This window comes from Thalassophryne amazonica, chromosome 11 (genome assembly GCF_902500255.1).
Source record: "Thalassophryne amazonica chromosome 11, fThaAma1.1, whole genome shotgun sequence".
NCBI lineage: Eukaryota > Metazoa > Chordata > Actinopteri > Batrachoidiformes > Batrachoididae > Thalassophryne > Thalassophryne amazonica.
Window position 1 is genome coordinate 107,892,528 of NC_047113.1, and position 27,715 is coordinate 107,920,242.

General features: G+C 42.9%; 1 protein-coding gene and 1 long non-coding RNA gene across 2 annotated transcripts in view; one reads left to right on the forward strand and one right to left on the reverse strand.

Annotated features, from left to right (window-relative positions):
* Nucleotides 1-7,884: 7,884 nt before the first annotated feature.
* zgc:113425 (uncharacterized protein LOC541425 homolog) overlaps nucleotides 7,885-27,715 on the reverse strand; it is a 99,557-nt gene continuing 79,726 nt past the window's right edge. The window contains exon 6 of the mRNA XM_034180982.1: nucleotides 7,885-8,131. Within this exon, the coding sequence (XP_034036873.1) occupies nucleotides 8,022-8,131 (110 nt within the window). The 3' untranslated portion in view covers nucleotides 7,885-8,021. The remainder of the gene's footprint in view (nucleotides 8,132-27,715) is intronic.
* On the forward strand, nucleotides 10,883-26,734 carry LOC117519755. The gene is made up of 3 exons (XR_004563401.1): nucleotides 10,883-10,895; nucleotides 16,780-16,787; nucleotides 26,598-26,734. It is a non-coding gene; the product is annotated as an uncharacterized LOC117519755 (long non-coding RNA).

Sequence of the window (27,715 nt, forward strand, 5' to 3'; positions counted from 1 at the left end):
ATATGGGAAATATGAATGCACACGAGTTGCCCATGATACATGTGTGTGGGGGGAAAAAAAAAATTAATATATCAAGTTTAATCGAATATAGATAAATGTGCGTGCATGCATGCATGGGCTGGGTGCCCATGGGTGCATGTATGTGGGTTAAAAGTGTTCATACTGTCAAATCTCATTGAATCTAGTGTGTGTATAGAGGTAGTGTATTTATGTAAATACATGTTTATATGTATAATGCAAGGTCTGTGTTTATATAGGTATATATGATCTCAAAATTTATTTATTTTTGTCCGCGTAGTCGAAAATAAACATGTGAAAGGGGGTAGAAAATATAAGTTTTACTTCATTCTACTCCCTTTGAGTAATGTACGGATTTTCAAAGATGAATGTGCGCAATGTATAAATGTTTTTAACTTGCTCAATAAAGTATTCATCATAAGTGCCGTTCCAATGAGATTTATAAAGATGACTGCCTGAAGAGAACATGTAAATTTCCACAGTCATTGATGATATGGGGCTGCATGTCAGGTAAAGGCACTGGGGAGATGGCTGTCATTACATCATCAATAAATGCACAAGTTTTCTTATCCCATCAATTGAAAGGATGTTTGGGGATGATGAAATCATTTTTCAAGATGATAATGCATCTTGCCATAGAGCAAAAACTGTGAAAACATTCCTTGCAAAAAGACACATAGGGTCAATGTCATGGCCTGCAAATAGTCCGGATCTTAATCCAATTGAAAATCTTTGGTGGAAGTTGAAGAAAATGGTCCATGACAAGGCTCCAACCTGCAAAGGTGATCTGGCAACAGCAATCAGAGAAAGTTGGAGCCAGATTGATGAAGAGTACTGTTTGTCACTCATTAAGTCCATGCCTCAGAGACTGCAAGCTGTTATAAAAGCCAGAGGTGGTGCAACAAAATACTAGTGATGTGTTGGAGCGTTCTTTTGTTTTTCATGATTCCATCATTTATTCCTCAGAATTGAGTGATTCCATATTTTTTTTCCTCTGCTTGGTCTAAAAAAGTAACCGTTACTGACTGCCACAATTTTTTTCCCCTAATTTCTTATAGTGTTTCTTAAAGCCAGAAAGTTGCCATTTGAATTGACTTTAGTTTTGTGTCATGTCTGTGATCTGCTTTTTTTTCTACAAAATTAAACAACTGAATGAACATCCTCCGAGGCCGGTGATTCCATCATTTTTGCCAGGGGTTGTATATTGATTTATTTATAACAGAAAACTGTCAAAAGGGAGAATAAATACGTGTAAAGATGATTGAATATATCAGAGCAGTAAATTAATCAGTGCTTGTGAACGCGCACATTGACTCGTGCGGTTATTTCCACCAGCTGATCACTGATCCACAACATGAATTCTGTCTTTCAGAACAGCTCTTTATGTAATAATTTTGATTCATCTACCTGTTGCCACATGTACAGAAGGGCTGGATTATCATTCCTACATTCATATTGTTATACGAGGTCTATTAGAAAAGTATCCGACCTTATTTTTTTCAAAAACCATATGGATTTGAATCACGTGATTGCGTCAGACAAGCTTGAACCCTCGTGCGCATGCATGAATTTTTCCACGCCTGTCGGTTGCGTCATTCGCCTGTGAGCAGGCTTTGAGTGAGGAGTGGTCCAGCCCCCTCGTCGTCGTTTCATTGTCAGGAAATGTTGGAATGATTTGGGCTTTTTTTCCATCAGAATTTTTTCAGAAACTGTTAGAGACTGGCAGCTGGAAACCATTAGAAAAATTTATCTGGCTTTTGGTGAAAATGTTACGGGCTTCACAGAGAATAAGGAGTGTTACTGTTGCTTTAAGGACGGCCCCCAGCGGCTGTGGGGTGCGCCGTGCTCCGAAGCCGCCATCGACAGGCTGAACAACCATTTCATTTCTAAACGGATGGCTGTCTGGATCCGTGACCATCGTGTGCCATTTCTCTGGTTATCACAAGAGCTGGACATCAACCATTTTCCGGCAGATTTCACTATTAACGAGATTTTGTCATGGAAAGCCGAGCGGAGGCTTCGCGCATCACGATGGATTCTCTACTGGAGCGAGACAAAACCACCTCCGTTTTGGTCTCACAGGACGGCTTTGAGATGGCGTTCAGACAGCTGTCGGTGGTTTTTCCATCGAGTGATTATCCGAGAAACTGTGGATGTGCCTGGACATGCCAGAACATGTCCTGTGAGGCTTCATCACGGTGTTGCTGTGCACCATGCGGCACCGCCGCGACGTGCGGAATTCCTCCGCACGTCTGTCTCAATGTGCCAAAAAAGTGCTGATGTCCACGTCTTTTCACAATTCCTGTGCTAGTCAGACGACGTCCAGGATAAAACACAGCGTCCAGTTTGGAAATGAACAACACATTCCACTGTTACAGGAGTTTTTGTCATGGAAAGAGATGCGGAGGCTTCGCGCATCACGGCGGTGCCGCATGGCGCACAGCAACGCCATGATGAAGCCTCACGGGACATGTTCTTGCATGTCCAGGCACACCCACTCTTTGCGTCCACTCCACAAAACCATCACCACGCTGTGAGGCAGCAGCAACCACCAGGAGGTCCCCAAAAACCCTTTTTAATCCTCATTAAAAGTGTTTAATTTTCTGCCTCGCAGCGTGTGTGTGTGTGTGTGTGTGTGTGTGTGTGTGTGTGTGAGAGAGAGAGAGAGAGACGGCAGCCTGTCGTCAGCACGTCTCAGTCAGTCGTGTGATGTTTGGTGGCGCTGTGGATCTCCTTTAGCCGTAGCTGATGTGTGAGTGATTTTTGGGCCTGTGGCTCCTGAACTGCTGACTAGCGGCACACGGGGTCTTCTTCAAGGACGACATCAACACACGCCCTCCTCACGAACCACGTGGACACTCAGCGTTCCTCGTGTCACGCCTCCATCACGGTTTGTCTTCTAAGGGTAAATAAATGTTTCCTCAGTCACTCCTTCCTGTGGTTCACACCGACACACACTCGTAGAAGATCCTGATTTCAAACATGTTTATTGATCATGGTACAAACTGTCATCAAATGGATCCGTTTGGTTTTTCAGTGAGGTTGACGGATCAAGTGCAGCTTTTTAAACTCTCAGTGCAAATCAAAGTCCTCACAAAGCACAGATCAGCGTTTGGGCAAAAACAATCACATTGTTTCCTCTCTGAACTCAAAAGACCTGAAGCAGTGATGGCATTCTCCTGGGAATTCCCAGAAGTCCGTGTTTTTCCATCTGTGTCAGCTTGTTTGTTTGTTTGTTTTCCCGGGGCGGTCGGGATCTGCAGTCTCACCTTTTCAAGTCTTCATTGGGAGCTGCTGATCATACAGGCAGCAGCCAATCAGGGATGGCCTTACAGATTTGACTGTAACATCAGCGGCATGGTGATTCTTTAACTACGGGCACTATTGGCCTTGTAAATGTAATTTCCACCACACCATTGCCTTACAATATAAAGCGCCTTGGGGCAACTGTTTGTTGTGATTTGGCGCTATATACATGTGCTCTGATGTCACTGTTTATCTCCATAGAAACTACCCGAACAATCTTTCATACAAACTGTTTAAAGGAACATTACAGTGTTGTGGTGGAAATTACGGCAATAGTGTGGGACAACTACATTTTGTTTAAAAAAATCACAACAGTTGTATGACATTGAATACCCCAATTATGTTTTGATTATTTTACTGATATTTTATTCAGAGATATTTTAAAACATTAGAAAAAAGTTTCTTTACCATTCATTTTTATCATTGAAGATCAAATGTCTGGGTGTGGGACAAGCACAAAACGGCAATATTTACATATAATGATGCTGAAAAAAGGTGAAAAACTAGAACAAATTTCTTAACACACTTTCATTGTAAAGATAACTATGAAAGTGTGAAATTTCCCCTTTTTTTCTGTTTTTCATACAATATGATCAAAGGACATAAGTGCGTGTAGTCCAAGAATCACCCGGCAGCGTCTTGAAGCAGCAAATCAAATCATGGACGAAAACGTTGTTCTTCAGCACAAAGGTGATTTAAAATGTGACAGTCCATTAGGAATAAATTCAAGTGGGCGTGGTTAAAGACAGACTGAAACACACACTTGTCTAAAATCCTGCTTCATATGAAAAACTAACTCCCTGATAAGTCTTTGATCCTAAGTCGTGTTGGTGATGGCACAGGCAGCAAAGTTCTCCATGAATTCATTGTCAGTTGTCACTAAAGTTCACACAAACTAAAATTGGACTTTGTGATGAATTTATTTCAAACTGCATGTGTTTGTGTGATTCTGATTCTGTTACATGGACATGAATGAATATTCATGTCAAAAAATATGTACGAGGTCTGTGAGAAAAGTAATGGACCTTATTATTTTTTTCAAAAACCATATGGATTTGAATCACGTGTGATTACTTCAGACATGCTTGAACCCTCGTGGGCATGCGAGAGTTTTTTCACGCCTGTCGGTTACGTCATTCGCCTGTGGGCAGTCTTTGAGTGAGGAGTCGCCCACCCTCTCGTCGATTTTCATTGTTTAGGAATGGCTCAGAGACTGCTGCTTTGTTTGATCAACATTTTTTCAAAACCTGTAAGGCACAACTGAGTGGACACCATTCGATAAATTCAGCTGGTTTTCGGTGACAATTTTAACGGCTGATGAGAGATTTTGGAGTTTTACTGTTGCCGTAAGGACGGCCCACGGCGCCTGATGGCGATCTGCGCTCCGAGGCGGCGTCGTCTCGCTGTTTCAAGCTGAAAACTTCCTAATCTCAGGCTCTGTGGACCCAAGACGTCGTGAGATAACAGAACTTTCAGAAGAATTCGGGATCAGGAGTTTATCCAGACATTCCACTGTTAAAGGAGATTTTGTAATGAAAGAACGTGCGGCAGATTCGCATGTCGGGCCGTTAAACAAGCTGTTAAACAATTTCTCAGATACTCACTTGTTGAAAGCCATCAAAAGCCGCCTGAATTTTACAAAATGGTTTTCGACACGGAGGTGTTTTTCATGTCGCGGCGCAGACGGATTTGCCACGTCATCACGGATCCGACAGCAAATTTGTCCGCACGTTCTTTCATTACAAAATCTCCTTTAACAGTGGAATGTCCGGGTAAACTCCTGATGCCGGCTTCTTCTGAAACTTCTCTGACGATGTCCTGGGTGAACAGAGCTTTAAATTAGGATGTTTTCAGCTCGAAACAGCCAGACGGACGCCACCTCAGACCGCGCCGCGCCGATCCGCTTTGTGGGCTGTGCTTAAAGCGAAAGAAACTCCACAATCTCTCATCAGCCGTTAAACTTTACACCGAAAACCAGCTGAATTTCTCGAATAGTGTCCACACGGATATCCCTCACCGGTCCTGAAAAAATCTGATAAAGCAACGCGCGCCGTCTCCCTGCAGCTTCTCAGACAAAGAGATTCCGACGGGAGAGGGAGTCCACACCTCACTCAAAGCCTGCCCACAGGCGAATGACGTCACCGACAGGCATGACAAAACTCACGCATGCGCACGAGGGTTCAAGCTTGTCTGACGTAAAAACATATGAATCAAATCCATTTATTTTTTGAAAAAAATAAAAAGGACCACTTTTTTTATCACAGACCTCATATATATATAAACACAGGAGTCAAATATTGATGTGAAAAACGTGTCAGAAATGCCGACGACATCACTGGATGGAAAAATATGCTGTTACATGAGTGAATAAGAATCGATTCTAATCCATTTTACATTTGATCGGTTAGAAATCTGATTGGTAATCACCTGAGATTTCAGACCATAAAATATCACGTAAACGATGGCAAAATATTAAAACCATTTCGCATTTGATGTATTGCTCCGCCCCTGACTGCGCTGCTGCACAAACGTGAACAATGAGAAACTAGTGCAGTGAGGACGATGCCACGTGTTTTTGATTTAATGGATTTGGTTGGAGTGATGTATTTAACTCGATGCAGCTGATGACGAGATGGAGAAATGTGTGGGTCTGCTCACAGAATGTCCAATTTGGCATGAAGACACTGTTGCTACGGTAAACTTTGACTATGTCTTTGATTTTGACATGTGACAGCCTCTGGATTATAGGACGACAATCTCAACAATATCTGCTTTTTATGACAAAAATCAAGAAACAACTGCACTGAGAAATATCTCTAGTTTATGGATTGCATCAAACTGCGTGTAATACTTAAAATGTTTCTGCGAGGTCACATACAAAGCTTTGAGATTTGTTTTGCATTTGTGCTGTTTTTTTTTTTTTGTTTTTTTGTCTTTTGAGGCACATAAAGTGTTTGAGCAGTTTAAACCAGGCCAAGTTGAATTGTGAAATTTACAGGGTTGGTTAGATGACAGAAAAAAACCTGCTGGTGAAAACCACTAGATGGTGCTGTGATGATTAAAAACCTGGTCACACTAATAACCTTTGATCCATGGGGTCAACCAGAGGAAAGCGGTGCAGCCTGTTCCAACCCTGTAGGACTCACACAGTCTTGCTTGGAATTTTTTTGTCAGTATTGCGAAATATGCAGAATTGGCCCAAACAAAGTCACTGTGGGTTTTTTGACGTAGAAAATCCAGAGTGTGTCAAAACATTGTCTGGTTTGCAAATCTCTGTAATTAGACCAGAAACCTTAAACCTTGTTGCGCTGTTTGCAGTTTTTGTGGCTTTGAGTTTGACCACTCTTTACTTTCTGATGTAAAGCTGATTTCCTTTGAATTTCAAAGGTCCAAATTAGTCAATATTTCATGCAGATTTTCCTGAGAGTCTTGCTGAAAAATCACCTCATAAAAAAATGATTTCATATTTTTAATTCTTGTGAGAACAGCTGAAACATGCTTTCTCACTAATGGATGGACTTGAATGCTGCCAAATTTACCAGCTTCAACCAGAATACTGTTTGTAGTACGTAGAGCAAGGTACAAAAAATGTGCAAAATATGTCAAATAAGGTGGCGTGAACTCTTCTCTGGATTTTTGATGTATTAAAGCCAGTTTAGTGTCAAAACCTCTATTTTTTTCTTGACTTTGCCGATAGGTGATGCCATTTAATTAATGATGGGCTTTCTCATTAATGGAATAACTGAATGGCATGAGATTTGGCGGATAGGTGGATGGCCTCTGGTAGAGTCACAGTGCCAGATTTGGTGGAACTGCACCACTAGATGGTGCTAGAAACCATATTTATATGAATTTCAGAGCACCAACATGCTCTGAAGTCTTACGAAGCTCCATTTTACGATTAGACCAAAGGTGATGATGAATCGTTCTACAACAAAAATCAGGTCATTTTGAATAAATTTTAGAACACCTTAAATAGCTTTAAATCTGCTCACATTAATGGATGTGCCAAATGCCAAACTTGCCAGCTTCATCTGTCACACTGTGAACAATTCTTGTACTCGCGTTGGTAAAAGGTGCCGCGAGGCGTTGGTCGAGATGCTCCCACTGAATGAGACGTGTCCGGATATGTAAAGATGACATGAGGACAGAAACGTGCTCTTTCAGACTGAATGCTGGTCATCTGCATGTGGTTGCAGCAGAGATTCTTCTGTTTTGGCCAGTCAGCTCGCCGCTGCATCATCGCCGTGTCACCACCCCCGAATACAAACCGATACATTTTGGGCAAAATAAAACATGTACTTTGTGTTGCTGCTTGCTCCTCCATGGCCCCTGATCGGGGGGGGGGTGGTGCTTGGACCCTTGATATTTACCTATAAATCTAGTTTGTTTAAGGATCACACGTCACTGCTTCAGATACGTTAAACATTATTAGTTTTGGTCAGAATCTCGATCCATCAGGTCAAACTTCAACATCCTCCTCACCACTGGAACCATCTGTCTTTTGCCATCCCTCAGCTGATGTCCATTTATTCAGAGGTGTTTTTAATAGGGCCCAGAACTGCCACGACTTGAAGTGTGTGTGTGTGTGTGTGCGCGCAGGCTGAGTCCTGCCTGCAATCTCCAGCAAAAGTAAGAAGTGTGTCGTCCGCATAGACTGTGGTCCGTGGTGAGGATTAGTTGGGGTCTGACGTGGATCAGGTCAGTCTGCTGTATGGGGGCAGATTGGACGGACCCTCAGCTGCTTCTTCTGTGGTGCCCTGGTCAGTCAACTGAACTGGAGCGTTAAAGAGCCTCGTGTCTCCTCCTGCTGGATAAAGTGGAAAAGGAACAATAAAACTGCCATCTGAAGGTTTGTGTTCCTTCAACTGACAACCAAGTACAAAGTATATATAACGTGATGCTAAAATACCCTCAGCCATATGACCCTTGTGTTCTTTATAATTTGCAGTTGTCTATTAATTATTAAGATCCTGTTGTCTTCCATACAATTTGTACATTTTCAAAGAAGTCCCTCCATTAATCAGACAAAAACAATATTTGCGTCTGCAGGAGGTTTTGTGTGTGCGTGTACACGAGCTTTAGACAAAAGCAGAACTTATGGAAATCAAGGAGCATTTGTACATCACCCTCTGTGCATTTGCTGGTATTAATGAGACAAATTTAACTCCACAGGAGTTAGCTTTGAGTTAGTGTGCCTTAATTGAAAGAGTAGCAACATGACCAGTTAAAAAAAAAAAATTGGGTCATGTTCGGCCAGGTCACTCCTGGTGCCATCTTGGGTTCGAAATAGCGTTGGCTGTTAATCTGTGCATGTAAATCAGCTATTTAATTTATGAAAATGTCTCCCATCATATTATATAGCACACGCTGATAAACGGATCAGAAAGTCCACAACTTTGCAGCATGAAGTCTGGAAAAAAAGGAACTTGTTCACCTTATCTTTGACGATTGTGGAAAGAAACAAGACAACAATTTGACCCTCAACAAGACCCTTGTTGAGGGTCAAATTGATCCAGAACAAAGCAAAATCCAGAGACGGAGAACTTTAAAACTGTCACGCACGTCATTGCATGACACGGAGTTACAGAGTTACAGAAGCATAAATCAGACTTTAAATAAAATAAGTCACTCGGGAGGAGCTCGGAGTCGAGCCACTGCTCCTCCACGTCAAAAGGAGTCAGTTGAGGTGGCTCGGGCATCTTTTCCGGATGCCCCCTGGACGCCTCGCTGAAGAGGTGTTCCAGGCACGTCCCATTGGGAGGAGGCCCCGGGGAAGACCCAGGACACGCTGGAGGGACTACATCTCTCGGCTGGCTTGGGAACACCTTGGGGTTCCCCCAGAGGAGCTGGGGGAGGTGTGTGTGGATCGGGAGGTCTGGGCGGCTTTGCTTGAGCTGCTGGCCCCCCGACCCAACTCCGGATAAAGCGGAAGAAAATGGATGGATGGATAAAATAAGTCATCATAAATGGTAAATTTGACAGCTTAACTATTTTTATATTTATTTTGATAGCACCTGGACCTGGATGTGTTGCTGTATGTGGTGAAGTGATTTTGACCACATTAAAGGTTCATTCAGTAGTTCAGCGCAGTTGGAACCAAAATGACGCTGTGTGAGTTGACGCAACTCTCAAGGCACACAACTTTGAGATGCACACTAACGCTGCAAAATGCGTTATCAGGTTACAAAAACGGGAGGTTAGGGTTAGGGGAGAAAGTACTAAAAGAAAGAGGAAATGAATCAAATAGCTAATCATGGCAGACACAGATTAGGAGGGATGAAGGTCACATTATCTGGAGAACACAAATAAGGAAATGAGAGAATCAGCTCGGTTATTACTTCAAATTGTTGATGTTCTAATAAGCTGTCTACATGGGGTCCACATAACTTGTGAGTGGTCAGACGGGCGCCTGTTTGCTTCAGAGGTTTGTACAGTGCGTGTGGGCCACTGAGATGTCCGGTGTTATATACAGACCAGTGGTCCCTTTTCTCTCAAAAATTCTTGAAAGGGTAGTTGTAAAACAGCTAACTGATCATCTGCAGAGGAATGGTCTATTTGAAGAGTTTCAGTCAGGTTTTAGAATTCATCATAGTACAGAAACAGCATTAGTGAAGGTTACAAATGATCTTCTTATGGCCTCGGACAGTGGACTCATCTCTGTGCTTGTTCTGTTAGACCTCAGTGCAGCTTTTGATACTGTTGACCATAAAATTTTATTACAGAGATTAGAGCATGCCATAGGTATTAAAGGCACTGCGCTGCGGTGGTTTGAATCATATTTATCTAATAGATTACAATTTGTTCATGTAAATGGGGAATCTTCTTCACAGACTAAAGTTAATTATGGAGTTCCACAAGGTTCTGTGCTAGGACCAATTTTATTCACTTTATACATGCTTCCCTTAGGCAGTATTATTAGATGGTATTGCTTAAATTTTCATTGTTACGCAGATGATACCCAGCTTTATCTGTCCATGAAGCCAGAGGACACACACCAATTAGCTAAACTGCAGGATTGTCTTACAGACATAAAGACATGGATGACCTCTAATTTCCTGCTTTTAAACTCAGATAAAACTGAAGTTATTGTACTTGGCCCCACAAATCTTAGAAACATGGTGTCTAACCAGATCCTTACTCTGGATGGCATTACCCTGACCTCTAGTAATACTGTGAGAAATCTTGGAGTCATTTTTGATCAGGATATGTCATTCAAAGCGCATATTAAACAAATATGTGCTTTTTTGCATTTACGCAATATCTCTAAAATCAGAAAGGTCTTGTCTCAGAGTGATGCTGAAAAACTAATTCATGCATTTATTTCCTCTAGGCTGGACTATTGTAATTCATTATTATCAGGTTGTCCTAAAAGTGCCCTGAAAAACCTTCAGTTAATTCAAAATGCTGCAGCTAGAGTACTGACGGGGACTAGAAGGAGAGATCATATCTCACCCATATTGGCCTCTCTTCATTGGCTTCCTGTTAATTCTAGAATATAATTTAAAATTCTTCTTCTTACTTATAAGGTTTTGAATAATCAGGGCCCATCTTATCTTAGGGACCTCGTAGTACCATATCACCCCAATAGAGCGCTTCGCTCTCAGACTGCAGGCTTACTTGTAGTTCCTAGGGTTTGTAAGAGTAGAATGGGAGGCAGAGCCTTCAGCTTTCAGGCTCCTCTCCTGTGGAACCAGCTCCCAATTCAGATCAGGGAGACAGACACCCTCTCTACTTTTAAGATTAGGCTTAAAACTTTCCTTTTTGCTAAAGCTTATAGTTGGGGCTGGATCAGGTGACCCTGAACCATCCCTTAGTTATGCTGCTATAGACTTAGACTGCTGGGGGGTTCCCATGATGCACTGTTTCTTTCTCTTTTTGCTCTGTATGCACCACTCTGCATTTAATCATTAGTGATCGATCTCTGCTCCCCTCCACAGCATGTCTTTTTCCTGGTTCTCTCCCTCAGCCCCAACCAGTCCCAGCAGAAGACTGCCCCTCCCTGAGCCTGGTTCTGCTGGAGGTTTCTTCCTGTTAAAAGGGAGTTTTTCCTTCCCACTGTCACCAAGTGCTTGCTCACAGGGGGTCGTTTTGACCGTTGGGGTTTTACATAATTATTGTATGGCCTTGCCTTACAATATAAAGCGCCTTGGGGCAACTGTTTGTTGTGATTTGGCGCTATATAAAAAAAATTGATTGATTGATTGATATACGGACCAGTGGTCCTCAGTGGTCTGTTTGCTTCAGCGGTTTGTACGGAGCGTGGACACTGAGATACACGGTGTTATATACAGACCAGTGGTCCGTTTGCTTCAGCGGTTTGTATGGAGTGTGTGGGCCACTGAGATATCCGGTGTTATATACAGACCAGTGGTCCTCAGTGGCCCGCTTGCTTCAGCGGTTTGTACGGAGCGTGTGGGCCAGATATCCGGTGTTATATACAGACCAGTGGTCCTGCTCCGTCTCTGCCACGTGTTGAATTAGCTGGACATTGTCAATGTCCATTGGATTCTATGACGTGACATATGTTACCCTGTAATGTGACAACTGAGCATGACACATGGTGCAAACTATTCCTTTTTAAAACCCTATTAACCAAATAATTTGCATCAAATTTTACAAAGATTGGAGCAACTTTATGTTTTGACCCCTGTACAAACTGAAATTGACCTTTGTCACCATTCTTGCTCTTTTTACCCCATAACCCCAGAACATTCAGTCACAGATTGTCCAAACTATACCTTTTTGGAATCTTTGTGATCAGACACATAATGTGGCATAGCTTTCAATATGACTGAAGCATTTTTAAATTTTGACCCCTGTGTAATTCTTCAATGACCACTACCTGGCCGCCATATTGGATTTTCAAGTGGCCTGCACTTTTTTCTCGAACACTGATTTATGAAGAACATTCTTGCCAAATCTGATGCTTGTATCACCAAATGAAGGATTGTTTCAGTTATCTGCTGCACTATATGCGACTTAAAGAACAGTATGTACTAGCTCTAGCACCATCAATCCAGCATCAGCTGAAACCACCAGGAAGGTTTGTCAGCTGCCAGCACAGTCACATGGAAGAGTACACAAATAATGAATTCATGAGTTCAATGGTACGAATATTTCATGAGGTGAAAGCTGGAACAAACCATTCAACGAGGCGAAGCCAAGTTGAATGGTTTGTTCCAGCTTTCACCAAATTAAATATTCATACCATTGAAAGAATGTAAAAACATTCATTATTTGTTTTACATAACGGCTAAAATAGATCCTTGTCATTTGATATTTTATTAATTTATAAACAACACAAAAGAGAGTTACATTTTGGTGTTCCACTGTGACGTGTAGTCCAGTGATGCTGTGCACTGACTTCGGACTTCCATTAAAAAAAAGTTTAATGTAGTTCCTCAGTCCAGCCAAAAATCACACCAGCATTTCATGTTAGCAGCTCTTCATGCATCCAGACGGCTTACATCGGAGTGGATTTTGTGTGTGTGTAGCAGCGTCCATTAACTCAATCAAATCATCATGTTGCTGTCCCGCGTGCACACGCAACCGGCTTGGTCGAGCTGTATATGTCCTCAGCGCAGCGAAAAAAAGTCACGTCAGAAATGAGTCCAGGTTTTCTTTCTCTTTCTGCTAACAGACAGGACAGTGGATTTGCTGTGTGTGTGTGTGTGTCTCTGTCTGTCTGTCTATCTTATAAGAATTAGCAGTGTCAGTTAGCTCAAATTATGTCTCAGGAGAGTCATGTTCCCCGCGCGCACACACACACACACACACGCACGCAACCTGGTCGGCACTTGTGCATGTGTGAACAACAAAAATAAGACTGTGCACGTCCTCAGTGCAGCGAAAAAAATCACGTCAGAAATGAGTCCAGGTTTTCTTTCTCTTTCTGCTAACAGACAGCACAGTGGATTTGGGGTGTGTGTGTGTGTGTGTGTGTGTGTGTGTGTGTGTGTGTGTGTGTGTGTGTGTGTGTGTGTGTGTGTGTGTGTGTGTGTGTGTGTGTGTGTGTGTGTGTATCTTATAAGAATTAGCAGTACCAGTTAGCTCAAATTATGTCTCAGGAGAGTCGTGTCCCCCGCGCGCACACACACGCCTGGTTGGCGCTTGTGCGTGTGTGAACAACAAAAATAACACTGTGTACGTCCTCAGTGCAGCAAAAAAAATCACGTCAGAAATGAGTCCAGCTTTTGTTCTCTCTTCCTGCTAACAACCTCCAGGCAGCACAGTGGATTGGTTTTGTGTGTGTGTGTGTGTGCATGCATGAAGAGGGCAAGGCACCTTTTTCCAGTCAAGAACCATGGTCTCAAATTTGGAGGTGCTGATTTTCATCCCGGATGCTTCACACTCCGCTGCAAACTGCCACAGTGCATGCTGAAGGTCCTGATTTGACGAAGCCAACAGAACCACATCGTCTGCAAACAGCAGAGATGAGATTCTGTGGTTCCCAAACCGGACCCCCTCTACACCTTGGCTGTGCCTAGAAATCCTGTCCATAAAGGCAATGAACAGAACCGGTGACAAAGGGCAGCGCTGGCGGAGGTGAATGTGCACTGGAAACAGGTTTGACTTACAACCAGCAATGCGAACCAAGCTCCTGCTGCAGTCGTACAGGGACCAGTTAGCCCCTATAGTCGGAACACACCCTCCGGTCCCCCTTCTTAAACAGAGGGACCACCACCCCGGTCTGCCAATCCAAAGGCACTGTCCCCCGACTGCCATGCGATGTTGCAGAGGCATGTCAACCAAGACAGTCCCACAACATTCAGAGACTTAAGGTACTCGAGACGAATTTCATCCACCCCAGGAACCTTGCCACCATGGAGCTTTCTGACCACCTCGGTGACTTTGGCCTGGGTGATGGATGAGTCCGCCTCTGAGTCCCCAGTCTCTACTTCCTCTTCGGAAGACATGACGATGGGATTGAGGAGATCCTCAAAGTATTCCTTCCACTGCCTGACAACATCCCCAGTCAGGGTCAACAGCTCTCCACCCGCACCGTAGACAGTGCCAGTGAAGAGCTGCTTCCACCTCCTGAGGTGTCGGATGGTTTGCCAGAATTTCTTCGAGCTCGACCAATAGTCCTCCTCCATGGCCTCCCTGAACTCCTCCCAGGCCCAAGTTTTTGCCTCTGACTGCACAGGCTGCAGCACGCTTGGCCTGCCGGTACCTGTCAGCTGCATCCAAGGTCCCACTTACCATGGAGCGGTCACAGTTAGATAGGCCTCTGCAGAGCCAGTGGGTTAGGTCTTCTATAGATATCTGGTCCTGTATAGTAAAACAACGTAACATTCAAAAAGAAATCAGAATCTTAATGTGGCTAATATATGAGCCAGCCTTTAATCCCGCTATGGAGGCCAGAGGGTTGATTCAGTGGGAGAGACGAGGTCTCACAGCACTGTGCCTAGTGGGCAATAACGGGGAACGTTCAGATTTTAAAACCATGTCGGACAGATATAAGATAAGATGATACTTTATCAGATCAGAGATCCGAAATTTGTCTTACATATTCAGTAGCTCCATTACAAGACAATACACAAACAACACAAATAAGACAGATATTTCACAGAAACTAGAAGCACTCAGAGAGTGCAAACCTCCGCCAAGGCCATGGGGTCACTTACTCCATAACATCTACACGCCGTGGAATCATTGAACCTAAAAAAGTCTAACAGTGATGTTTGCTCAGTAGTAAAAGAAGTTTCATCTGCTGTGACTGGATAGCATGTATCCTTAGCGCTTGGCATCACAGTTTATTGCAACTTGCACTTTTCCCAGAAGCTACTGTCATCTGAGCACTGATATTGATATTGCATGTGCTTACAGACAAAAACAAATAAGAGACAAAATTCAATTTATTATTCAACTAAACTGCAAATACATGAATTTTTTTAACATTTATGAGACACTTCTCTAAACAAGGCCATAGGGTCACTGACCCTAAAGAGATTCCCTCCTTGGCACAGTGATCTATTTCTTTGTCTCTTTCTCTAAAATTGTATATAATAATCATTAGATTATTAATATATAAACAAAAATAAATTTAAGAAATATTACAATTTGAAAATAAATGCACCCGAACGTGATGACAGCAACTGCTTAATGCTAACTTTTAACATTGAAAATGCCATAGACATGCTAACGCGTTAGCATTGGGATCCGGATTGTGATCCGGATCACCAGTAAAATGTAATCACTTGTTCCTCTTGTCATTTCCAACCACTCCACAAAATTTCATCGAAATCCGTTCAAAACTTTTTGAGTTATCCTGCTGACAAACAGACAAACAAACAAACCCGACTGAAAACTTAACCTCCTTGGTGGAGGTAACAATCGATACAACTAAAATTTACTCGCATTGCAGCCTTGATCATGTTGCTATGGATTAAGCTCCTTATTTAGTTTAAGTATCGACTGATGCACAAAAGAATGTTTGAGTCTGACCTTGTTAAACCTGTGGAACACTGTATGGACGTCCAGATGGAAGGACATATTCACTGCTCAGAACACAGTGTTGGAGGTGATGTTTTTTCCAGCCTTATTGTGTTGTTGTGATAAGAGGTCTCATACAGACCCGCGAAAGGCTGACCAACAATTTCTGAACAGATTAAGAAGTGTTTCAGTCCAGATTTTATAGAAGTGGATAGGCAGCTGTACCACACAGTATTACAATACTGCAGTACACAACAGTAGGAGTATCTGTCCTGTAGCTCCAAACGATCTTAAATGATGGAGAAAATATAACCTGTTTGGTTTTCTTACACATGTAGTCAATATGATGTTTCCAAGATAGAGTGGCGTCGATCATGATGCCAAGATATTTATGACTGCACCTGTTGGATTGGTTCATTATTGATGTCTTTGTGTTTATATCCGGAGCGTTGTTTTTGCTCCATATGACCACTTTATTAACGCCTTGTTGGTGCACGCCAGGACTTTCTGAATCGTGTAGTAATGTCAGCAAAACATTATCAGAGTATTTCAAAACATACTGGTTATTTAAAGTTGAACGGAGATCATCTGTGTGTAGAGTGAAAAGAATTGCAGAACTTATGCAGCCCTGAGATGCACCAACGTTGGTTGAGATGGCAGAAGAAACGGTCTTAACCATTTGGACTCTATTTGTTAAAAAAGAGGCAAACCAGTGGATCAGGTAAGGGTTCACACCCAGGTAGGACATGTTTGAAAGTAGAATATTGGGTTGTATATCTGTAGCCACTGTAGCCAAGTGCTTGCTCACAGGGGGTCGTTTTGACCGTTGGGGTTTTTCATAATTATTGTATGGCCTTGCCTTACAATATAAAGCGCCTTGGGGCAACTGTTTGTTGTGATTTGGCGCTATATAAAAAAAATTGATTGATTGATATTGTATTGAAAGTGGAAGAGTAGTCCACAAAGAGTGCTCTGTTTATCAAGATGTTGTGATGATATGAACCACAGTGGCCACAGCATCTTCAGTGCCACAGCCTGTTCTATATGCAAACTGTGATGGATCTAGTTTGTCATTAGTGCAGGCTTGCAGATGTCTTTCTAGAGCCTTCATAATCACAGAGGTTGGTAACAGGTTAGATCTTACTTGTGTGAATTGAATTGTGTGATTTGGTGCTATATACAGTAGGGAAAGTAAGTATTTGACCCCCTGTCAGTTTTGCAGGTTTTCCCACCTACAAAGAATGTTGAGGTCTGTAATTTTTATTGTAGGTTGACTTCAACTGTGAGAGACAAAATAAAAAAATCCAGAAAATCACATTGTATGATTTTTAAATAATTAATTTGCATTTTATTGCATAAAATAAGTATTTGATCACCTACCAACCATCAAGAATTCTGTCTCTCACAGACCTGTTAATTTTTCTTTAAGAAGCCCTCTTATTCTGCACTCTTTACCTGTATTAACTGCACCTGTTTGAACTTGTTACCTGTATAAAAGACACCTGTTCACACAATCAATCACACTCCAACCTGTCCACCATAGCCAAGACCAAAGAGCTGTCTAAGGACACCAGGGACAAAACTGTAGACCTGCACAAGGCTGGGATGGACTACAGGACAACAGGCAAGCAGCTTGTTAGAAGACAACAACTGTTATGATTATTTATTAGAAAGTGGAAGAAACACAAGATGACTGTCAATCTCCCTCGGTCTGGGATTCCATGCAAGATCTCACTTTGTGGGGTAAGGATGATTCTGAGAAAGCTCAGAACTACACAGGAGGACCTGGTCAATGAGCTGAAGAGAGCTGGGACCACAGTCACAAAGATTACATTAGTACCACATGATGCTGTCATGGTTTAAAATCCTGCAGGGCAGCAAGGTCCCCCTGCTCAGGCCAGCACATGTCCAGGCCCGTTTGAAGTTCACCAGTGACCATCTGGATGATCCAGAGGAGGCATGGGAGAAGGTCATGTGGTCAGATGAGACCAGAATAGAGCTTTTTGGAATCAACTCCACTTACCATGTTTAGAGGATGAGAACAACCCCAAGAAAACCATCCCAACCGTGAAGCATGGGGTTGGAAACTTCATACTCTGGGGGTGCTCTTCTGCAAAGGGGACAGGACGACTGCACCGTATAGAAGGGAAGATAGATGGGGTGATGTATTGTGAGATTTTGGCAAACAACCTCCTTCCCTCAGTAAGAGCATTGAAGATGGGTCATGGCTGGGTCTTCCAGCATGACAATGACCCCAAACACACAGCCAGGGCAACTAAGGAGGGGCTCCGTAAGAAGCATTTCAAGGTCCTGGAGTGGCCTGGCCAGTCTCCAGACCTGAACTCGATACAAAATCTTTGGAGGGAGTTGAAACTCCAAACCTGAAAGATCTAGAGAAGATCTGTATGGAGGAGTGGACCAAAATCCCTGCTGCAGTGTGTGAAAACCTGGTGAAAAACTACAGGAAACGTCTGACCTCTGTAATTGCAAACAAAGGCTACTGTACCAATTGTTAAGCTCTGTTTTTCTAGGGGGTCAAATACTTATTTTATGCAATAAAATGCAAATTAATTGTTTAAAAATCATACAATGTGATTTTCTGGATTTTTTTTTTAGATTTTGTCTCTCATAGTTGAAGTCAACCTATGATAAAAAATTACAGACCTCTACATTCTTTGTAGGTAGAAAAACCTGCAAAACTGTCAGGGGGTCAAATACTTATTCCCCCCCACTGTAAAAGACATAAATTACACTGAAATTAAACATGTAGATCCACCCTGGATCTGCTGTGGCAACCCTGAGTGAAAACAAGGGAGCAGCTGAAGGGTGTGACTTTTTTATTATTACTTTGCAGAAAATGAAGAAAAAGGAATATTAGGCTGCTCATAAAAAATATCACTGTATTTTTCTTTCTGTGACTCTTATTTAAGGACAAAGACAGTAAATGTTGTTCCTGCTGGTAGTTTTTCTCCCAGACATTGTTCAGAAGAACACTGAGTAAAAAATTGATTGCAGAGGAGAAAACATATAAACAGGGATGAGAATGGGCAAAGTAAAAAAACCTCTAAAAATCAGCCCCTAACCGGGCACCAGGTTTAGAGCATTTTAGAGGCATTTCGGGGTCACTAGAGACCTAATTTCATGAATTTCCATGTTATATTTTTGTATGTTGGGGTTGTGGAACAGAATCTGTCCGTGTGGACCTTCTTTCAGTGATACCTGCCTCGTGCTGCAGCACATGGACTCACTATAAACACCACAGCATTGGACACACGTCACTGAACGTCTTCAAGTGTCTGTCCTTAACCTGCAGTGAGCTCTGAAATATACTGAAACTTCATGCAAGTATGTGTCAATCATTTAAAGAGATTAAAACCTGTCAAAACAACATTTGTGGTATAGAACAGTGATAAAATGTGTGCTTTGATAATAAGTTCCTAAATCACAGCATGTGAGTTTGCAGCCCGACTGATATCAGTCAGCAGGAAAACCCCACAAACACCACAGTATCAAACACACACACACACATCCTGAGAACCAGCTGTGCCGCAGTCTATCAAAGTCACCAAAATAAAAGATACAGTAGTGTTGAGAATAATAGTAGTGCTATGTGATTAAAAAGATTAATCCAGGTTTTGAGTATATTTCTTATTGTTACATGGAAACAAGGTACCAGTAGATTCAGTAGATTCTCACAAATCCAACAAGACCAAGCATTCATGATATGCACACTCTTAAGGCTACGAAATTGGGCTATTAGTAAAAAAAAGTAGAAAAGGGGGTGTTCACAATAATAGTAGCATCTGCTGTTGACGCTACAAACTCAAAACTATTATGTTCAAACTGCTTTTTTATCAATCCTGTGAATCACTAAACTAGTATTTAGTTGTATAACCACAGTTTTTCATGATTTCTTCACATCTGCGAGGCATTAATTTTGTTGGTTTGGAACCAAGATTTTGCTGGTTTACTAGTGTGCTTGGGGTCATTGTCTTGTTGAAACACCCATTTCAAGGGCATGTCCTCTTCAGCATAAGGCAACATGACCTCTTCAAGTATTTTGACATATCCAAACTGATCCATGATACCTGGTATGTGATATATAGGCCCAACACCATAGTAGGAGAAACATGCCCATATCATGATGCTTGCACCACCATCTTTTTTTTGTTTGTTTGTTTGTTTTGTCCATTTTAAGGCATTGGAGATCATTGTACAACCCCTGGCAATAATTATGGAATCACCGGCCTCGGAGGATGTTCATTCAGTTGTTTAATTTTGTAGAAAAAGAGCAGATCACAGACATGACACAAAACTAAAGTCATTTCAAATGGCAACTTTCTGGCTTTAAGAAACACTATAACAAATCAGGAAAAATAATTGTGGCAGTCAGTAACGGTTACTTTTTTTAGACCAAGCAGAGGGAAAAAAAAATATTGTCTCACTCAATTCTGAGGAATAAATTATGGAATCACCCTGTAAATTTTCATCAGAGGGTAAATCATCACGCAACGTTGCAAAAGATGTTGGTTGTTCACAGTCAGCTGTGTCTAAACTCTGGACCAAATACAAACAACATGGGAAGGTTGTTAAAGGCAAACATACTGGTAGACCAAGGAAGACATCAAAGCGTCAAGACAGAAAACGTAAAGCAATATGTCTCAAAAATCGAAAAATGTACAACAAAACAAATGAGGAACGAATGGGAGGAAACTGGAGTCAACGTCTGTGATCGAACTGTAAGAAACTGCCTAAAGGAAATGGGATTTACATACAGAAAAGCTAAACGAAAGGCATCATTAACACCTAAACAGAAAAAAAACAAGGTTACAATGGGCTAAGGAAAAGCAATTGTGGACTGTGGATGACTGGATGAAAGTCATATTCACTGATGAATCTCGAATCTGCATTGGGCAAGGTGATGATGCTGGAACTTTTGTTTGGTGCCGTTCCAATGAGATTTATAAAGATGACTGCCTGAAGAGAACATGTAAATTTCCACAGTCATTGATGATATGGGGCTGCATGTCAGGTAAAGGCACTGGGGAGATGGCTGTCATTACATCATCAATAAATGCACAAGTTTACGTTGATATTTTGGACACTTTTCTTATCCCATCAATTGAAAGGATGTTTGGGGATGATGAAATCATTTTTCAAGATGATAATGCATCTTGCCATAGAGCAAAACTGTGAAAACATTCCTTGCAAAAAGACACATAGGGTCAATGTCATGGCCTGCAAATAGTCCGGATCTTAATCCAATTGAAAATCTTTGGTGGAAGTTGAAGAAAATGGTCCATGACAAGGCTCCAACCTGCAAAGCTGATCTGGCAACAGCAATCAGAGAAAGTTGGAGCCAGATTGATGAAGAGTACTGTTTGTCACTCATTAAGTCCATGCCTCAGAGACTGCAAGCTGTTATAAAAGCCAGAGGTGGTGCAACAAAATACTAGTGATGTGTTGGAGCGTTCTTTTGTTTTTCATGATTCCATCATTTATTCCTCAGAATTGAGTGATTCCATATTTTTTTCCTCTGCTTGGTCTAAAAAAGTAACCGTTACTGACTGCCACAATTATTTTTTCCTAATTTCTTATAGTGTTTCTTAAAGCCAGAAAGTTGCCATTTGAAATGACTTTAGTTTTGTGTCATGTCTGTGATCTGCTTTTTTTCTATAAAATTAAACAACTGAATGAACATCCTCCGAGGACGGTGATTCCATCATTTTTGCCAGGGGTTGTAGATGAACAGCCTATAATTTTTTGCACCTGTGTATAAGTTTTCCCCTCTCCAATCAACTTTTAATCAAACTACTCTGTTCTTCTGAACAATGTCTTGAACGTCCCATTTTCCTCAGACTTTCAAAGAGAAAAGCATGTTCAACAGGTGCTGGCTTCATCCTTAAATAGAGGACACCTGATTCACACCTGTTTGTTCCACAGAACTGACAAACTCACTGACTGAATGCCACACTACTATTATTGTGAACACCCCCTTTTCTACTTTTTTTTTTTACTAATAGTCCAATTTCATAGCCTTAAGAGTGTGCATATCATGAATGCTTGGTCTTGTTGGATTTGTGAGAATCTACTGAATCTACTGGTACCTTGTTTCCCATGTAACAATAAGAAATATACTCAAAACCTGGATTAATCTTTATAGTCACATAGCACTACTATTATTCTGAAGACGACTGTAAAATTGATGCAGGATGATTTTAGTACGCAGGAAAAGTATCTAGTCATTTCTGACTTGTTTATCTATGAAAGAGGAAAAACTGAAGGAAATCAATTGTAAGGCTTGAAAGACGTTTGTGTAGGACGTATTTTAGCCATAAGGTCCAGTGAGAGGGGAAGTGTTGTCTTTTTAAATACTTAATAAGACACTGGACTCATGGAGAGGATTTAGTGCTGCTATAACGGACTGATGCAGCAGGTGGCAGCAGTGCAACAATAAGGAGGCTGGCTGCCGTTATACGACACAAAAGAAGAAGAGTTCATCTCAAGTAAAAGCTTGTTTCATGTTGAAATAAAGTCATAAAATACATGTTTTTTTGTTAGTGGTTTTATATAACAAAATTACAGAGCCTGCCTGGGGACATGGTGCCAGATTATTGCGTTCCCTCGCAATAACTTTTGCGTGATGAGACACAGGTTCGTTGAATGGTTTGGATGGATTTGCACATCATTGATAACCAGAACTTGATGAAGTTTGAATTTAACCTGGGGCTCACATACAATAATATACTGGAGGCTTTTTCTGTGAGACACAATGTGATGATGTGCATGAAGACTCTGAAGCGTATTTTAAAGAAAAATGGTCTGTTTTTGCAGCAATATGATGCACTAGAAGATACCGTGCACTTTATTCGGGGAACTACAAGACTAAGGAAGCCTGCATGGCTACCGAGTTATGCATGACAGATGCTGTTGTATAAATAAACTATATTTCATACGGACTCTTACAGCTGTGCAACTTGCAGCAACTTACTCCGTCATCTCACGGGATCCCATTCTCTCATGAATCCTGTTGCTGTCTGCTCTGTGTGTGTGTGTTCAGCCTCCCCCCAGCAGCCTTCCACTCACTGTGTGCGCTGATCGGCATGAGCTTTAATATATTAGGTTATTGCAAGGTAACGCAATAATCTGGGCCAAAAAAATTAACCATCATGTCCCTAGACGGGTTCCGTATGAAATAAATGGAACATGTAAACAGTTTTTTAGTAAAATCCGTACACAAACACTGATTCAGCAGCGCTGAATTTCACTTCAGTACGTGTAGAGTATAAATAACTGCACCACACTAAAAATTTCAGTGACTGTAAAGACATTTTAACTGCATGAATACAATAATTGGACCACACCTGAGCACTTGATGTTCGGTCACTGACTGGTGTCAGGAGCTCAGCACTCCCCCTTACTGGTCCAAGTGCTTTGGGGCTCACTGTGCCTCTTCCACGCTCTTCTGGAGCCGGGCAGATTAGTCCATTTAATGTTAACTTTGGTGATATGTTTCTTCGTCTTGCAGTGTTTTTCCAATGTTTGTTGATGAAATCCAAACATAGCGTGCAGAGGGCTTTACTGGGGAACTCAACTTTGCGGACATATTTACTAAGTCTTGCCTTTGTCCACATCCACCATCTGCTCCAAACATGTCCACTTGAACCTATTTTTTAAGCCACTATCAATGTCTTTAACATGGTTTGCGTCCTCTCTCTCAGTATTTTTGGCCTGTTAAAGTCTTAGCTCGACAGCTAAAACTTGCTGAAAGTCAAAATGTCCATGTCCGGGTACTTTCAGTGACTTTAAATATTACAGAAATTCTGATTGGCTGAAAGTTCGCTGTTGTAGAAAAAGTAACCAATGACGTTGCGCATTTTAGTTTGTGGTTTCAGCAGCGCTATTATAGTTCCCATGCATATGAGGAAAGATTTAACTCACATGGACGACCTGCACTGCACCATCCTCCCACCTAAAATTTTTCTCAACGGATTTACACCAATCTCAGAAATCAATCAATCAATCAATTTTTTTTTATATAGCGCCAAATCACAACAAACAGTTGCCCCAAGGCGCTTTATATTGTGAATGGTCCAGAAATGGTCCAGAAACCCAGAAAAACTCAGAAATCCACAGATCCACGGAAAATTCTCATCCCCGTATAAAGAAAAGCAGAAAATGATTGACTGTTGAGATAAAATTATCTGAAATGGTTTAAAATGGAAACTCCATCTCCAGGAGGATCAAAGAAGGTCTGAAGGTACCTGTGAGTCCTGGAACAACTAGAAGATGTCTATGTGAAGACAAACGATGGACATGAGACCCCACAATGTCCCACTGTGGGAAAAACCACATGTGCTGAAGAAGTTTGACAAAGAACAAGAAACAGAGCAATGTCTCTCTCTCTCTGGTGCGTGCTGGGAGTTTGGGCGCGAGTGAGGGTCACAGGTGAGAGTGTGACGCACTTCAGGTGAAGTGGCGTTTTTTTCTTCCTTTTCAGTGTTTTTGTTCATTTTTGGTTTGTTGGTTGTTTTTTATTGTTTTGACTGGTTTGCATGTGGTTTTGTGTGTTTTTTGCGGCAGGTTTTGGTGCAGATGGCATCTGGGCCATCACCGGCCCTCTCGCTCCATCATGGGGTGAGGGTGGTCCCTGACCCAGCTGTATCTGTACAGGGTGTCCTCCTGGCTGTGGGCAAACAGGTTGAACATGAGAACTTAGCTTAACTAACTTAACTCATTCAGCCAGCTGTTTTTTCAGATCATCATCTCATCACCACAGAAATATTCCATTCACACACTCAAAGGTTCAACACTTACTGGAAATTCAACACCAAACTTTTGCACGACAGGGCGTTTTGTGATTTATTTGAATCATTTTGAGGTTTCTGGAGGGGACGGAAGGAGGCATTTGGGACAGTGAGTCAGTGGTGGGAGGCCAGCAAAACTCAGGTTAGGGTTTTGTGTCAACAGTACACTTCCTATTCTACAGCTAAGGTCAAGGTAGCCATGGCAACACTCGAGAAGGACATTATGAACATTTAGGCCAACCTACACACAGCTGGGGCTCCCAATCAGCACAGTCTACTGCAGGGGAAGAGGGCGGAGCTGGGTGCCCTGTTACAGGAGAGGGTGATAGGGGCAATGGTGAGGGCTCGCTACGCAAACATCAGGGAAATGGATGCACCCAGTTCCTTCTTCAATCTGGAGAAGAGGACCTCTCATTAGAAAGTGATGACCTGTCTTCGCCTTCCTGACGGATGCATGACAAGTGATTCGGCGGAGATGTGGAGACATGCTAGGGACTTCTACTCAGCTCTCTATGGTGCTGTAGACTGTGACGGGGCCTGTGCGGCTGACCTTCTGAGAGATCTCCCCCAGCTGGTGGCCTCAGAGCGAGAGGCCTTGGACTCCCCCATCATCATCATCGTTGGATGAACTGACAATGGCGGTGCGGCAGATGGCATCTGGGAAAGCTCCGGGGATTGACGGACTTCAGTGGATTTTTATAAACACGTCTGGGGCTTTCTCGGTGCTGATCTTCTGGAGATGTTGCGGGAGAGCATTGCGGCAGGCTGCTTGCCCACGTCTTGTCGCCGTGCTGTTCTGTCCCTCCTGCTTAAGAAAGGAGATCTTACCCTGTTGCAGAACTGGAGACCGGTTGCACTTCTCTGTGCGGATTATAAACTTTTTTCTAAGCTACTGGCGAACAGGTTGAAAAAAGTCCTGTATTTTATTGTCCACAAGGAGCAGTCCTATTGTGTGCCTGACAGAACTATTATGGACAACCTTTTTTTGTTGAGGGATTTGGTTGATTTGTGCAATACTGCGGATATGGTTTGCGGGTTTGTGTCACTTGATCAGGAGAAGGCGTTTGATCGGGTTCAACACGGGATTTTGTTTTCCACTTTGAGGGTGTTTGCTTTGGTGGGGGGTTTATTTCATTTGTTGGGGTTTTGTATAATGAGGCTTCATGTTTGGTTAAGCTTGGGGGAGGGCTGAGCTGCCCAGTTCCAGTAACGCATGGTATAAGACAGGGCATCTCAGGTCAGCTGTACACTTTAGCCATTGAGCCACTCTTGTGTCGCCTTAGAGCCAGGCTGTCTGGCCTTGTTTTGCTTGGTTTTCAACTGTCTTCTCCCCTGGTGCTCTCTGCTTATGCAGACATCACGGTTTTTGTCACCAATCAGGCAGACGTTGAAGGGTTATTAGATAGTTTACGGCTCTAAGAGACGGGAACCTCTGCAAGAGTGAACTGGGAGAAGAGTGGGGTTGTCCTGCTGGGGAGGTGGCAGGAAGGGGCTGCTCCCTGTCTGCCACATGGTCTGCAGTGGGGAATGGAGGGTTTGAAAGTTCTGGGTGTGTTTCTGGGGACAGATGGGTATCATCGGAGGAATTGGGAGGGCTTGGTGGAGAAGGTGTGTGCCAGACTGTCCAAATGGCAATGGCTGCTGCCCCAGATATCCTATAGGGGGTGGGTTCTGGTTGCCAATAACTTGGTCGCTTCGGCGCTGTGGCACAGACTGCCTGTCCTCCCTCCACCACGGGGCCTTATTGAGCATTTGCAGCGGTTACTGGTGGACTTTTTCTGGTCAGGCCATCACTGGATCAGAGCTCCCGTGTTGTACATGCCACTTCATGGAGGAGGACAGGGGCTGGTGGACATTTCTGCACGGTTGTCGACCTTTAGGTTGCAGGCTGCTCAGAGACAGTTGTACACCTCGGGAGTGAGCTGGCAGGATACAGCACGTGTCCTGCTGAGGAGAGAGGCTGATCTTGGGTATGACAAACATCTGTTTCTCCTACATCGGCAGGATGTCATCGGGACGCGCACCTAGGTTTATTACCAGTCAGTTCTCCAGGCATGGCAGGTCCTCTCTGTGCACAGGGACAACGGAGGCACACCTGGGATGTGGCTGTTTGAGGAACCTCTTTTCTTCAGTGACTTTGTTAGCTCCCCTGGGTTTTCATATGCCACTCTGCAGTCCCGCCTGAGGGAGGCGGGGTGCACCAAATTGGGCCATTTACTGCGCACGTCTGTTGGGAGGCTGGCGGAGTCGGTGGGAGTTCGGTCATCCAGGATGCTGCTCAGGGTGGTGGAGGAGGTTTGTGCTTCCCTGCCAGGGCCCCACAGAGTGTTTGCTGAGAACCGTACTCTGTCTGTCTCACCTGCTGTGGGGGCACGGCAGGAGGACCTTGGGGCTCTCCTGTCTTTCAGGACACCTGTTTTGGGAGAGTTTGAAAGTATTGGCAAGAAAGCTCTCTATTTTACCTGTGTCAAAGCGTCACACTTACGCTCTTTGGCAGGGTTGGCGGCGTTGAAGTGGTCTGAGTTTTTTGGTGCCGCCTTTTCTCCTGTGGGGTGCTGGCAAAGCCTGTACAAACCCCCGGTCGACAAACGCACGGGGGACCTCCAGTGGAGGATTGTTCACAGGCTTCTGGCTACGAACGGGCATCTGGTACACCTGGATCCATGGGTTGATGAGGTTTGTCCTTTTCGTCCACTTAGGTAAACTGTTTACCATGTTTTTGCACAGTGTCACTGGTTGTCAGGGCTGTTTGGGTTGTTGGGGAGGTGGTTTCTTGGGCTTGGGTTGTTGTTCACTATAGACTTGGTTTTTTTTTTTGTCCAAAATATTGCGCACAATCCGGGAGCTTGCATGGTTTATCTAGAAGCACTTGGAGAGCACAAACCTCCGCCAAGGCCGTAGGGTCACTGACGTCACATGGAATACCCTTTGGCAAAGAGACTTATTCCACGTCGTTTCACGCATCTACGGGCATGTTTCAGATTCAGTGGTTAACACTCTGGGGCATTTTCTGCACAGTTCACTTGCCTGGCATAAATGTTTTATTATTGCTTTATTTTATTTTATTTACTTTATTTTATTTATTATTTTATTTATTTTATTGTTTTATTATTACAGCTCTCCCTGCATCCCACAATCAAGTTTTA